Consider the following 15,737-nt stretch of genomic DNA (forward strand, 5'->3'; position numbering starts at 1 on the left):
TTTGACTATTCTTTTTTTAATTGACCTCCCACCTTTATGGAAGTGTAATAATCACTCACATACTCGTTGAACGGTTTTGCCTATAAAAATGTCCATTAAAACGTCCCAGAACCTAAGCAACATCTTCAAATTGCTTGTTTTGTCCGACCAACAGTCCAAACCCCAAAATATATTCAATTTACAGAAATTTAAAACTGAGAAAAGCAACAAATTGTCATTTCAGAATCTGAAACCAGCAAATGTTTGGCATTTTACTTTAGAAAATAACTTTAACAATTACTTAATTATGAAACTATCTTGATTCATTTTTAGTTTTAGCAACCATGAGAATTTTGTGCCCCATAGTGCAGTCAAGGAATTTATAAATAAGTTTAGGTTGCTCTTTGGGGATAATTAAGCCAAATATCATTAGTTATTCCCAAGATAACCACTATGTAAGCATTCTTTTTCTTCAGGGAAGCAAGCTGAAATACTTACACAACAACCTTTAATGTTTTCTTCCGCCCCTACAGGAAAAATCAATGTGTATCTTAGCCGCTCCGTCTTTTTTTTAATACTGTAAATGTGTTGCTTCAGCGACACTCCTTAAAAGATAGCGGAGATTTATTCCCACCCTTGTGTCTCACCTACTGCTGGTGTGTTTAAAGCTGTTGACAGGAGGCCTTTTCTCTGCAGGACTAACCTTCAGGGACGGAGGGGGAAGTGCAGCTTCTTGCTGCGGATTGACTGATGTGTGTGAATTGCGTATGAAAGAGATGTTAATGATTTCAAATTAGGTGAGAGTGTTGTGTTAATGAAGTCGCAAAGGGATTTCCAGTCGTATAGTGAAAGTGTGTCCGCAATGGATTTAGAGAGAATGTCTCTCGCGTTTATTGGAAGTGTCATCTTGGAGACTTTGATGCATTACAACTTCACATAATAGACAAAAAGCATCAATGACAGCGCACTAAAACAGTGTTCTATGTACATGGATTTTCAGGATGATTTAATTTTGTGACATATCAGATAATTAAACACATCACACAACACATCTGTGGTATGTTGTTATTCATCAGTTAAGTTTGTCTTTTTCCATCCTCCAGCTCTTCCTCTGCAGACAGAGTCTCAGTCCATCCAGAATGGGGACAAGTCTTTGGGGAAGGACATCTTGACTTCATACGACTCAGCCATCACAGACCTCTCTCCTAAAACAGACTCCAGCCCCATAACAGAGACCCTCACCAAGACAGATGTCTCCTCCAAGACAGATGTGAGGCCATCCACCCCGGGCAGCAGCAGCAGCCCTCAGCCCAAGAAAGGTAGAGTTATCTATGTTTTTGTTGTTTAATATTTCTTATATACGCACAAGAGTCACTTTTGGTTTATCTAGCAAAAGGGCAGTACTTTAGACCATCAAATTTATTGGATTTAGGCAGTGAAACATCAGCCTGCACTCTCTGAAGATTTCGCACAAGGTTTTTGAGCCTGGCTGCAGGGATTTGCTCCCATTCAGCCACCAGAGCATGAGTAATGTCAACCACTGATGATTTTGGGCGAGAAGGCGTGGCTCGTTCCCGCTAATCCCAAAGTTGTTGGACTGGGTTGAGGTCAGGTCACTGTGTGCAGGCCAGTCAAGTTCTTCCACACCAAACTGTAAAAAGATTTCTTCATTGGCTTTGTGCAAATATTCATTGTCATGTTGAAACAGAAAAGAGCATTCCCCAAACTGTTAGCACAAAGTTGAAAGCAGACTACTGTCTAACATATCATTGTATTCTGTAACATTAACCTCCACAGGGTAGTCCACGTACTTTTGGACATGAATGTTTTTAGGCAGTGAACATCAAACCCAAATTCCCTATTCTTATTAAAAATTAAACAGAGCAGTTAGTTCAGTGTGTGTATAGAATTATTATTAGATTTTTTCATTTTTCTAGTGGTAGTAGAAGTAGCAATATCAGACTGTGAAAATACTTCATTAAGTTATGCATTGAAAATATTACTAAAGTACGTAAGCATTATCAGCAAAATGTATTTAGAAAGTATCAAAAGTAAAAGTACTCATAATGGTGAAAAATTACCATGAGTGTTACTATTATATTTATGGAGTATTATAACTGCTGATGCATTCATTTCTTGTTGTAGCTGGTTAAGGTAGAGCTGATAAGAACTATGTAGTTTAGTATATTTTAAGTTCAAAACATGATGAATTTTTATTGCGTTTTATAAGTTCATCATGTGTTTTGTTTGAAAAATCTTAGTCTGCATTGTTAAGATGTCAGATGAATTGTAGTGGAGTATAAGTATAAAGTAGCATAATATGGAAATACACATTGCGGCTTTGAATAGTTCTATGCTTATATTTTTCAGCAGTAGTTTTGTTGATATATGCTTCTATTTTGCCATATATAAGCAATAATTATAATACACAGAAGGAGTGCTGTACTGTGCAGTACTGGCACGTGAGTGCTTCATTTGCGGGCAGATGGGGCTGGGATCAGATAGGATGCTGGGTTCCAGGTATAAAAATAATTAAGGCAGAGCGATGCAGCAGGGAGCTAATGCCAGACACAATGCAAGGTCATAGTTGTTGTGATGGCAAATACACAATAGTTACAATTACAACTGTTGAAATTGGAAGCAGAAAGAAAGTGCTGAAATGTCCATCCTTATTTCTGTTACATACTGGTTAATTTTCTACCCTTTTTTCACAGTACTAGTTGTTTAATTGTCAGGCCGATATTTCCCGCCACTATCCTCGGGCTATGCCGGGCGGGCCGGGCCGGGCCGGGCCGGGCCCTTGATCAAGCATGTGTTTTTTAATCATTACTTTATTAGCCTAAATGGGTGGGGGAAAAGCTATGCCATAATCATGCGCAGCATCTCCTCCACTCGCACGCATCACACCGGGCCTGCTGTACTGTATTGTGTAGCTAAAGTGCAACATGGAGCTTGAAGATGTAAAGAAAAACAGGAGAATTAAGTTTGAGCAAATTTGGAGGAAAGTCGGAGGTATGGAACCATTTTAAACAAGTCGTGGGCAGTGACAACATATGTGCTGGCTTTGTCGAGTGCATTAAGTGCGGTACGCTGCTCGCCTATGACAGCACAAAAACGGGGACGATGAACAGACACATGAAGCAGGCTCGCCATGGCAGAAAAGATAGTCAGCCTTCAATGTCCTCTTTTGTTACTTCTCCAAGCATACCCCTTCTAAACAGATTTCTGCAGTTCAAACAACTCTGAATTGTAGTTGAGAAGGTCAGTTATAACGGCCCATGTATTAAAAAAATTGTTGGGTTAAATTGGGCTCCGGCTCATAATTACAGTTAATGTGTCGGGCTGGGCTCGGACACAACGTGCACAGGCTCTGCTAGGGTCGGGCTTGATTTTTTGGGCCCGATCTAAGCTTTAGTCTGTGTCAGGCTGTGGGCTCATTTATTTTCTTCTTCATCAAAACCTTCACATAAAACACTGCAGTGCCTCCCACATTCATTTGACGGTACAGGACGTTACAAGTCAAAGGGACACTTGTTAATTAAAGTGGGGTATTTTCTATCCTTCATGTTTCATTTCTGACCTTGTTTCAAAGGCAAAATCTACCCATCACACACATGAAACCTAAAAGCATTCAAGCATGATTTTCACATTCTTTTTGTCCTAATGGAAGTTTTGATGTATATTGAGTCATTCCCCCCAGACAGATGGTAGTGGCTGAGAGCCAAATCATCATTTGCTATGGGGGGAGACGGGACGTATAGTGTGGAGGAAGACTGATGGTGGAGGTGGAGGGGGGACGGACTGATGCATTAAGTGACGTCTCAGTAGGGACGAAACCTCCAGGACGATGAGATTTATTTTTCTCTGCACTTCATAGCTTCTGCATATTAGCCAGACTGAAGTGTGCAGCCGTGAAGGAAACTCTGAAAGGTGGGGAGGAAATTTAGGTTGCCATGGAGATGGGGCTGAAGTGCTGCTGGGCCGTCTGTGATTGGTTGAGAATGCGCGGCATACATACTGAATAGCACGGATGAGAACCACAAAAGGAGACGGGCACCCCAGGGGTCCTGGTTTTTCCAAATGTGTGCACGGCTCTTCAGTCTTGGCTTTTCACAGCCAGTTTGACAAATCCTCATTTTACACCACCGCGTCTTCTTAAAGTGTATCAGGATTCATGCTGATTATCACTGCAGATGAGAATGGCTGAAAAGGAGATGTGCATCACAGTTACAGTTGAAGAGTTTTAACATTTGTTCAGTGAACAAAGAGGATGAGCTGCATTGACCTTGAAACTGAATCAATGAAGAAAACCTGCAGATCTGAATTAAACTTCCTGGAGCATTTTTACTTCTATGATAAGTCTTAAGGTTTTATGCATGTATCTGTAACATGTTAAAGGCTCACTTCAGCCAAATGGCAAAAAAATAAAAATAAAAATCTATCCATGCAAATCAGTTTGGTTTGTAATTTCCAGGTTAAATTTCTACCCCAATCAATACAAGTCTATCAAATCTTGTTGGTGATGCTCAACAACAAGTTTTTCCAGAAACAGTGTCCCTGTTGCTCGGAATAATCCACAGAACATGTTGTCAGATGTTTTCAACTGGACCATTTCTCTGTTACAAAGCAGTTCCACTTAAAACTGTTTGCAGGATTGTGTGTTAATCAAAGTAACGGGAACATTGTTTCGGTAATTTCTGTTGAACTTTTAAATATATTTTCAATGCTGTGCCCAACACAAATTTGTAGCCCAGGCGTTCTTCTTCTCCAGCTACTCCCGAGGGATTTCAAGAGATTCCCGGCCAGATGGGACATGTAATCCCCCTCAGTGTGTTGCCTGGGGTCTCTTCTCAGTTTGACTTGTTCCTGGAAAACCTCTAGAGGCAGGCGTCTAGAACGCATCCTAATCAGATGCTTGAACCACCTCCACTGGCTCACTTTGATGCAAATAAACTGAGGTTCTGCTGCAAGCTCCTTCTGGATGGCTGAAGCAGTTCTTCTCAGCTCTACTGCACATTTTATTGTCTTTGAGCTACCTGCTCAGCACCAAACATCATTCACTGTTAGCTGCTAGCTGGTGAACATACAGTGGTGGTACATTTTGCAGCTAAAGAGACCTCAGGAGTAGGTGAAGACCAAAAACAGAGCTAAAAGACAGTGAATATTGGACTCAAATTCATCCGGTGGACACAGACATGACTCCAAATGAATGATAATGTTGCTCCTTAACTGCTGGATGTGTAAATGAGCAGCTGTTTGCTAATGAGTTTGCCACATAAACTTGCAGCTTGTTTGCTCTTCCCCTAAGTGGGCAAAAAATCAGTTATTACCGGTTTAAGTTGAAAGATTTAACTGAACGTTTTATATTTTCTTTTCCCCTGCAGATTCGATGAGCTCAGAGCAACGACAGAAACTTGCCAAGGAGCGGAGGGAGGAAAGAGCCAAATATATCGGTAAGAAATGATAACACTGGTGATGCATGTAGGGAGAATTTGTTGTAACCAACTTGAGGCATGCACATCTTCTATTCTTAATGTAGTATTAACTTTCCTCTGTCACTCTGCTCTGACGGTTATTGTCGTCTCTTATTGTTTCTCCTCGCGTGGCTTTCAGAACAGCAAACTCAGCTGCAAGGTAAGGGGCTTCACTAAAACCCTCAGTGTCCGCATCCGTCACGCCATTTGGGAATAATCTAACTTGTGATGTGAATCCCAGGCGTGCCCTTTCTTCTTCTCTCCATTAATCGATTATGTTTTTTATTTTGGTTTTCTGTTATCATTTGGTGGAAAGTTTTGAACCCTGTGAACCCTCTTCAGTTTCACTTTTGATGTAAATGTTTCCGCTCATGTTTTGTTTAAATTTTACTTTATGTTCTTCTGCATTCCCACACAGCGTGCATGTCCCACACCTATAATCATGGTTTTACTTTGTGGCTGCAGAATGAAACTTTCCTATGAAAATATTGTGCTAGTCCAAAGACATATCAAGTTTTCAAACACAGGGCTTCTCCTTGTGGATGAAGGCAGTCAATCAGAGCAGAGCCTGGTGGGCGTTTCCTTGCAGAGATGTCACATGAAGTCCATGGTGTGATTACCATAAACTGGGTCCAGGCCTCTCAGACAGATTAGATTTAATTACTACATTAGCATCAATGATGTGGTCATGCCGCAGAACCGTTAAAGGGGAATTCTGCTGCCTTTTTATCTATAATATCTGTTTCCTGCAGTCTGCTTCTATCTGTAATTACATGGTACAACGTTGAGGCTTATTTAATGTGGGGCATGCAATTTGTTTAGAACAGTATGCACATAAATGGCATGTAGGTCACAACACACAATGTTTACTTTTCATGAATCCCTTAAAGAACATATATATTTAAACATGTTGTGCAGAATGAGCACAATGAGTTATGTAACTTTTCAATGAATGTTTTGTGCAAACTGCTAAAATGAGCTTAAAGCTTTAAACTGACATATTTTTCAGTCCTGCTGCACGGAAGGCAGACATAATTGGATTTCTTTCAGGAATTGGATTTATGGAGGAGTGAAGAAAGCTTTCTCATTGTCGATGAGGCTCAGACTTGTGCGCTTCATTAGTGAAGATGAGCTGTAGAATACTGAACTAAATACAAACCATGTCTTTGCCTCACAACACGGCTACATCCTCGCAGAGCTAAATCCACTAAAAAGTATTTCTAGTGCTGTCTAACTCCCAGCAATATGAAGTAAAATTGAAACATGTCATGCCACTACTTTGGTTGGATCCAGCATGTAACCCACGCTCATCATCATCATCCATTGTTTAAACTCTCCACCATGCTGAAAATATGTTGTGTAAACAGGCTTACGTGCAAGTGATAAGAAAGATGCAAATCTAAGATGTACTGTAAGAGAGAGAGAGGGAGGGTGAGAGAGACAGCTGCTGTCCAGCATATAGTACAGAAGGTTTAATTTAGAAGGATTGATTGCTGTTTAATTGTTCCTCCAAGAAATGAGCCACAGCAGCGTATGTGCAAAGAGAAGCAGGCGTCTGCTGGAGGGTGCTGTAAAACACAGCGGGAAACTGCTGCTTATTTACTGTTATCAGGATTATAGTGTAATAAAACAGTGTCTTCCATCTGCTTCACCCAGTCTGTTTGAATATCAAGAGTTTAAGTGATTAAACACTATTAAATGTGAAGAATTTACTTTGGGACATCCTATGTAAAAAGAAGTTTCTTTAAATCACTGTTGAATTACTGTACTATATTTCAAATACATTCGCTTTGATTTATCTTTTTATTGTCCCTTTTAATAACCTTAATGTTTAAGCCGAATGTCTTTCTGTCAATCGCTCCATCCCTGACGGACATATTTTGACAACTATTAAATGGTCTCCAGAGGTGATTTTAGTAATTCTCTGACTTTTCTTTAGCGCCAGAGGTTTCTTTTATCTAGTAAAATATCTCCACATCTACCAGATGGATTTCCACAGAATTCTGTACATTCATGGTACCCAGAGGATTAATCCTGTTGACTGCCATGAGGTTTGTGGGTTTGAGTAAAATGTCTCGACAGCTATTGGATGCATTGCCATAACATTTGGTATTGTCATTCATGTCCACCTCATTGTCGGTCCAAGAAAAGAAAACCCTGGTCTTACTTTTCGCCATTGTTGTTCTTTCTCCAAAGTATTTTCAACTTATACGTACATAATTTAAACCGCAGGCTATTGTCAGACAATCTGCTTCCTGTTTACACCGACACGCACCTGCCCATTGTACGTGAATGGTCATGTGATTTGTCTTGTCACACGTGTTAATATGGACGCAGATCAGTTCTGCTACGGAGCTACAACTCTTGTATTTGTCCCAAAATGGAAATGGAAATTGATTTATTTGAAACGGACAATGCACAAACAAACATTGAACTTGTAATACAAGAGAATATTTCTTGGGCCAGGTTATAGCAACAATTGCTAATTTCCACCTGCATCTTAAAAATGAAAAAGTAGTATTGTAGATGTAGCCTCTACCTTGTTATCCTGCTAAGCACTTTCTAAACATTATTTAAGAAAGGTGCCATATAAGAATTGTTTATTATCATTTGGATAATGTTATCATCATTATAGGGAAAGAAATAGGCTGGACTTTGCTTACGAAACACTATTCAGATAACCACAAAATAGAAAGAAAAAACTCAGACAAATGTGATCCTCAGCAACCTAACTTTCTCATGTCATTTTTATTACTCTCTCTTTCTCTCTCCTCGGCTTTTCTGTCTAAATGTTAACCTCTCTCCCTGTGGTCACCCTGCAGCGGCGAAGAAGGCCCAGTGGCTGGAGAAGGAGGAGAAGGCCCGGCGTCTGAGGGAGAGCCAGCTGGAGGATCGCAGGAGGAAGCTGGAGGAACAGAGGCTGAAGACTGAGAAACGCAGAGCTCTGCTGGAGGAAAAACAGAGACAGAAACTAGAAAAGAACAAGGTGAGAAAATACATGAACTCAGTAGATCAGAAGAGACGGAAGTGTGTGCCTGCTCTCCAAAATATTTAGTGTTAATTGAAGTCAGGGTGGAAAAGTCAACACTTTACCAGTGTTTATGCAAGCTTAATGCTTAGTAAATTTTTTGACCTCTGGAAAATTGCCTGTTTGACAGGGATTTGGCCCAATCTTGAATATCAGTGCCAAGTATTGGCAGCATACAGTTTTCCAGTAGTCATAAGTGCAGACTTTTCATTGACTGTAATTTGAGCTGAGAGTTATTGATCACAGCAGTGGTTCCCAAACCTTTTGGCTTCTTTTTGACCTTAAAATGAAACACATGCCTTTGAGAGTTCCAGGCTAGCGCTTTCCTCTGCTTTAAGTCTTTATGCTAAGCTGAGCTAATCACCTCCAGTTGTCCAGACTGATACCCCCATATAACCCCATATTACACTTTAAATACAGATTGAATAGACAAAATATAACATGTTAATTAGTGAGCTTTAGAGGTGCTGGTAGGTGGACTATGTTACCTTTGAACGAAGCAAGGCTAGATGTTTCCTCCTGTTACCAGTATTAATGCTAAGCTAATCTAAGCTAACCGGCTGCTGGCTGTAGCTTCACATTTACAGTGCTCTTCACAAGTAAGCAAATTAGCATATTTCCCAAAACGTCGAACTATTCCTATAAACTGTTGAAAGTTTTTTTTTTTTTTTTTTGTGGTTTGATGGTGGGTTGGGAATTGTTCAGAGAGTATGTGCGGTCAGCGACACCAGAGTTGGTGACCGAGTGGACGCCACCAGAAAGAGGAAGTATTCAAAAGCCTCCACTGGACACTCCGCCTCATTCCATGGGCATTGTAGACCACTGACTTCATCTTCAAATCATTATCAACAACTCTAAAGGTTTGCTGTCATAGGGGTTGTCCAGAGGCATATGACCTACTCAGTAATTTAAACTTTTTGTTAATTCCTTAGTGTTCTTTAGGCAAAAGTCGGTTTTGAGTACAGATATAAATGTTATCACAGAGGCAGAGGGATGACCAACAAGGTAGCTATCATGAACATGTTTCATTAGATTAGCAGTGCGAACTGTGTTTTTTATGGAGCTGTGAGCTTATTCCCCTTTTCAGACCGTCAAACATGTGACGGGCTGCCTCTTTTATTTTAACCCATGACACTGAGGTCAAGACAAGTTTCTCTCCGTCAAAGTGTGAAATATCCTGAATGTGTGTGAGAGTGTGTGTGTGTGTCTGATAATTTCTTGCAGCAGAAAAAAAGCAAAAGGCAGTAGTTACTCTAAATGTGATTTCTAACTATACCACACCCTTCCCACGCTTTCCTCAAAGTTCCTCCCCAATTCCCTTCAAGTCTGAATTCAGATTCTCCTAAATGTTAATGAGAGAACCTCAGAGAATGGTGAGTCCCAGATCCAGACCGAGGGGAGTCGGCAGCCCCCCCACCTCTTATCAGTCCTCAGCTGGGGCCGCCTGCACTCCGGCCGCCTTGTGAACAGTTGTTGTCTGTTGCGTTCTCTCCGGTGCAGGCAGATGCTCGGCCTCCACGGTCAACTTGCCGAGACAGGTGGACCCTGTCATTAACAACAGGCTGTCCAAGTCCTCTGCCACGCTCTGGAACTCCCCCAACAGAAGTAAGGACGACCCGACGTCAATGTCCACCAGGCTTCCTCTCCCTTTCCTATTCATCCCCCTCCACCTTCCCCACTCCTCCTACCCTAATCTGGTTTTTTGTTTTTCTTCTTTTATTATTATAACTGTCGTCTCTGGCGGCCTGCCTGCTTGCCTGCCTGTGCTTGGTGACTGGTCATTTACCACCTACTCCCTCCTCTTGTCACGCTCTCGGTCTCGTGTGCATCGTGGTTTTTGATTTCAGTTGGTGGTTGTCATTGATTTGAGCCTTCTCTGCATTTTGATCAGCCTCCCTTTCACCTCGACATCACTGAGCCATATTTTGTGATATATGTTTTGTTTTTATAGGTTTATAAGTTCACATCTTGTCTTGACACCATCTTTATTGGTTGTCCCCTCCACTTTACTGTCGGTGGTTTGGTGTGGTGGTGGTATTGGTGGTGGATATTATCTAGTGTGACTGTTGCAAATGAAAATAGAGTAACTAAATGCACATGTATTGTATCATACTTTTGTGTTATGTGTTATTTTATGTAGATATATAGCCTGTTTCCATAGAGATTAAGCCTCTCTTGCGTGGTTAGTTATTTACAGCAACGTATTGCTGCCAGCAAGACAAAAACATATTTGCTCAGTTTCTCTTTATAATGTGAAAAGTTTTGTTGTTATTACTTAAATTATTCTGCTTTTACAAGAAACGTTATGTTGTTAAATCATGAACTTTCCTAAATTACACTAAAGCAACATATAGTTACAACAAGAATCCTAACAGTAAGTTGGCATTTTCTATAACAAACAAGTCAAAGTGTGTATAGCCATTGTAACGGCTAATTAGACACAGCGGTGCTTTGAGCTTAATGCTAACATCACCATGCTAATATGCTCACTATAACAATGCTAACTTGCTGATGTTAGGTAGGTTTAATTTAATTTTATATATGTCAATGGTTTAATGTTTACATGCTAGCGTGTGAGCTTGCTAACATTAGCCGAGACTAACAACAGTCACTGTGGTCACAGGCCACAATTGCAGGATAATGTGATGCATTTTATTACTCATGATTTCATCAGTTCATTTTAAGAGGATAATTGTGTTATTTCTTCTTTAAAGAATTCAACAAATGATCCAATATTTGTCGTAGAGATATTTCAGTCTTAACCAAAGTGGTTTACCGACCGACACCAAGCCATGTTGCTAAAAGCATGTCTAAAAACTTCCATACATTGTTTTGACTGAAGGGTTTCGTTATGTGTCAAAATGAAGTGATATGTTGTTATAACAAGAGACGTTTCTTGTAAGACCAGAATAATTTGGTATGTACTAAAAACAAGGAAAATATTTCAAAACAACGTAAAAAAAAAATCTTGTTATAAACACTAAAAGGACCTCGTTATGACAAGAATCTGAGCCGATTTCTTTTTTGTCGTGACGGCAGCAACACGCTGCTGTAATAACATAAATATATAGATTGACTTGTTATATCAAAACCATTTCATCAGACTCCTGAGTTGTACATAAGCAGCACTATCTTCATCCCAGATTCGTCACGCCTCATAACATGTTTCATTAGAGATCGTATCACCCACAGTGCAATCAGCAGTTCAGCTCTCTGCTCCCCCGTCGCCACAATAGAGATCCAGATTTTGTGCTTGATAATCACTAATAAAACAGATGCGCCAACACTGCGGGATATGTTTCTGGCCTTTGGGAGACGCTCTGCAGTCTGCAACAGTGTACCAATAATAGGGAGGGAAGGGGGTGACTTTTATAGATCCAGGCATCAATCTACCTCCAGGTGAACAGTCGACCACCAGGCAGCTCAGCTCAGCAAAGCCTCCAATTGCCGCATTGGAGAAAGAAGAGGAGGAGGAAAACCCACTGTTGCCTAGCAACGGGAGGTAGTCGGGTTATCAGTTAGTCATAAAACGTGAAAATGATCCATCCAACGTACAGCAGTGGTGACTGTTACATAAGAAAAGCCAGTCTATGATACAAGGAGTGTTTTTTAGTGTTAATGTAAAACGCGTGGAAACAACATGACTCGTGTCGTTCTTGGCAGCACTGTTGTGATTGCACTATTATCGTGTGTATATGTGTTTGTAGGTGTCATGCATACCAGCAGAGTGATACACTACAATAGAGCAATGAGAAGAAGCAGTACACATGGTCCAGTTGTCACTAAAAATACATCTTTGCACAGCATGGTGTCAGTTTTTGTTATGAAAAACAGGAAAACTGGAATGTAGCTGTCGCAATCCATTAGATCTCATGTTGAGACGGTGCATTCTGTGTCCATCTGTACGTTGTTGTCTCCTGTGCAGTCACATGTTTCAGAGGAACAGGGCAGGACAGAAATGAGAGATTAAACCTACATGATGTTTACTCAGTGAGATGCCTCAAAAGGCTCAAACATAACACTTACTAATAATTGATACTCTCTGTAAAGAGTCTCTAAATCTGAGCTCTCAGTCTGCATCATTCATCATCTCTTTCTCTCTATTCCCATTATGGGGTTTTCTAGTATTTGTAAAAAAATAAAAAATCATACACAGGCATCTATAGTTTCTAACAAGACTGATTTGATTCTGCCAGAATCAAAGATGGTGCTGAACTCTGACTAAAAGCAACTTTATTCTCTGACATTAAGTTTGCTTTACTCATGAGAGAACGATTTAATGGTGTGTGTGTGTGTGTGTGTGTGGGTGTGTTTCCACCCGTCATTACAATGCATTTGATTATATCCTGCTGTTGTTGGACCTATACATGCTGAATTTACATCACTTGACACTCGATAACATATACATACATATATACATACTGTATAATACCAGAATGGTGTGTTATGCTAATGCTGAACTCACCAGGACTGCACTGCATTGGGTTTGATTGAGATTGAGTTAACGTGATTTTTAAGTGGTAAGTAATGAAAATTAACTTGGGTTTGCTCCTCTGTGTGTCGTTATCTAATGTCTGGTACTGTGTGGCTAAAGTTCAGTCATTCATCCTGTACAATTTCTCTGTATCTTTGAGTCTGAGTCTGATTAGCACATTAATGCAGCGTAAAACTCCTCTCCGCGTCAGACTGTGTTCAGTGTGTGTGCGTGTGTGTGTGTGTGTGTGTGTGTGGAAAGATGTGCAGTGGTCATCAATGAGGAGCGGTACACCTCCTGCAGTGTGCGTGTGTTCACCTGTTCGACAGTATGCAGGAGATATCAGGGTGTTTTTGTGGTGAGTACCTGTGAGCAGCTGTGATAGTAACCCAACACTGACAGTGCCCTCTTGTGTCAGCCCGCAGCCTGCGTCTGAGCCCGTGGGAGAGCCGGATCGTGGAGCGGCTCATGACGCCGACTCTGTCCTTCTTGGCCCGCAGTCGCAGCGCCGCCACCCTCCTCAACAACAGCGACTCTCGTGAGTGTGAGACCACATCTTGATATTTCTACTCAATGTACCCAACCTCCTCTTTTCTGCACATCACTGGAGTGTGCATGGAGGGAGGAATAATACTGGTTTGGTCACCTTAAGATCCCTTTTTAGGACATTTTATAGGAGGAAAAGAGGGTTTTTTTTTACCAAAAACATTCAGTACTAAATAACATATTTCATTACTCTTCTTTCTTTGTTTCAGTCTTTATTTTTTCCCCTCTCTATTCTGCTATTTTTTTTTTAAAGATTATTTTTGGGAATTTCCGCCTTTAATGGATAGGACAGCTATGAAAGGGGGAGAGAGGGGGGGAAGATGTGCAGGAAATTGTCACAGGTCGGACTCAAACCCTGGACCTTCTGCGTCGAGGCATTAACCTCTGTATATGTACGCCCACACTACCAACTGAGCTATCCTGGCCACTATCCTGCTATAACTCGGTCTTTGCTGCTTTAAGGAATAAAGCTATAAAAAGCACTAATGGATAACAATAAAAAGAGGATTAAGCTTTATACATGAAATCAATAACATTCTATCAAAAAACTAAAATAATTGACCTTCTCCTCAGCTATCATTACTGAATCTGTCATCTAGATTGAGTCATTGTCTCGTAGCATGTTGTTTCCTCACTGAGAGGCTTTTTATTATCTCTTTGCATGGTATTTGTGTGTGTTGGGCCCCTGACAATCGGCCCTGCTGCCGCTCTCTGCATGTTCATGTGTTACTCAGACTCTCATCACTGCTCCCGTTCAGCCTCCGCCAGCCCGCTGAACGCCTGTTCCCATCACCACCCGCACCAGAACACCGCCGAGCGCTGGAGGGTCTCCTCCGCCAGCACGCCAGACATCACCCAGCGCCAACGCCGTCGAAACTCCACACCGGTAGGCACACACGACCCATGACCCATCATACTAATGAAATCCTTTCTGGTGATCCATCAAACCTATTAAACGAGAATGGAAACCTAGATTTGGACTTTAAAATTAACACTAATCAATGCTTTATATAAACCAATGGGTCATATGAATGTAATGTGGAAGGTTTCGCTTGTAGTGACAAATCCAGAGAGAATTATCACCCGACTCAGTTCCTGAGTGCAGTTCCTCTTAGTGCTACGTAACATTTTAGCATTTTAGCACTTTCAGCTCTTTGTTTTGGTTTTACGTAACTTTACTGTTTTGGTTCTGTCTCACTGCTCTCATGGCAGCTGTTGGAAAAGCTCTTAAAACCCATTGTACGCATCCTGCTCAGCACCAAACAGCTGACAAACAATGTTACCGACTAGCTGGTGAACATAGTGGAGCATTTAGCAGCTAAAGAGACATATATCTCCATCCGGAAGTGGTGGAGACCAAAAACAGAGCTAAAAGAGAGTGATTATTGGACTTACATTTCAGGTGTCCAGAAACACATCTCCAAATGAATGACAATGTTGCTTTGTGTTTGCTACAGTAACATGTTCAATCATCAACTTTAGATGATAATATGTAATATATCTTGTGTTTACAGCTTGTTGCGCTGATCTCTAAGTGGTAAAAAGTATTTTTACAGAACCCTAATTTCACATTTTTGTTATTAAATAGCATTTGCAAGGAAATAAACTGTCATACCAGGTTGTTTTCGATTTATGTTATGTATACTGTTAATAATGTGGACCGTGTAACATTGTCATTGGACAATACGGACATTTAACAAAAGGCCTTTATCTGCATTATATATCAACCTCAGCCTGAGGTAATAACTGTTTATTTATGACATGTCTTTCTTCAAGGTGGACAAAAAGAAGAAAGAGAAGAAAGACAAGGAGAGGGAGAATGAAAAAGAGAAGAACGCTCTCACAAAAGTGCAGAAGAAGAGACAGACAACATCACCTGCCACAACAACCCAGAGATCCAGGCCAGAGACCAGGTATCACACAAACTGCCTTGTTCCAGCTCTTTCGATCAAACCTTTCCCATATATTATCTAGAACAAATGTTAAATTTATTATATTTTGAGTTAAAGCAGTAGAGAGACTGAGAAAGAGAGAGAGGGAGCCAATGTGCTTTATCCTCTGAGCAGGGTAATGTCTGACAGATGGTCCAAGGGGCTATAATCTAACAAATCTAATTTTTTTTTACTCTGCTGGACACCGTTCAGTCAGAAGCAGAGGGCCAGTCTGCCAACAGCAGGTCTGTTTGTGTCAGACAGAAAGGTTTTTTTCCTGACTGATGCATGGGGGGGGGGGATGT

The 15,737-nt window shown here is 40.8% G+C and overlaps 1 protein-coding gene across 1 annotated transcript in view; it reads left to right on the forward strand.

Moving 5' to 3' along the window:
* The window catches only part of LOC120570899 (MAP7 domain-containing protein 1-like), a 37,588-nt gene that overhangs the window by 14,344 nt on the left and 7,507 nt on the right, over positions 1–15,737 (forward strand). The window contains 8 exon segments of the mRNA XM_039819535.1: positions 1,083–1,298; positions 5,364–5,432; positions 5,593–5,613; positions 8,276–8,572; positions 9,982–10,086; positions 13,374–13,493; positions 14,236–14,387; positions 15,278–15,414. Coding sequence (XP_039675469.1) covers positions 1,083–1,298; positions 5,364–5,432; positions 5,593–5,613; positions 8,276–8,572; positions 9,982–10,086; positions 13,374–13,493; positions 14,236–14,387; positions 15,278–15,414 — 1,117 coding nt within the window.

This window comes from Perca fluviatilis, chromosome 13, assembly GCF_010015445.1.
Source record: "Perca fluviatilis chromosome 13, GENO_Pfluv_1.0, whole genome shotgun sequence".
In the NCBI taxonomy this organism is placed as follows: domain Eukaryota; kingdom Metazoa; phylum Chordata; class Actinopteri; order Perciformes; family Percidae; genus Perca; species Perca fluviatilis.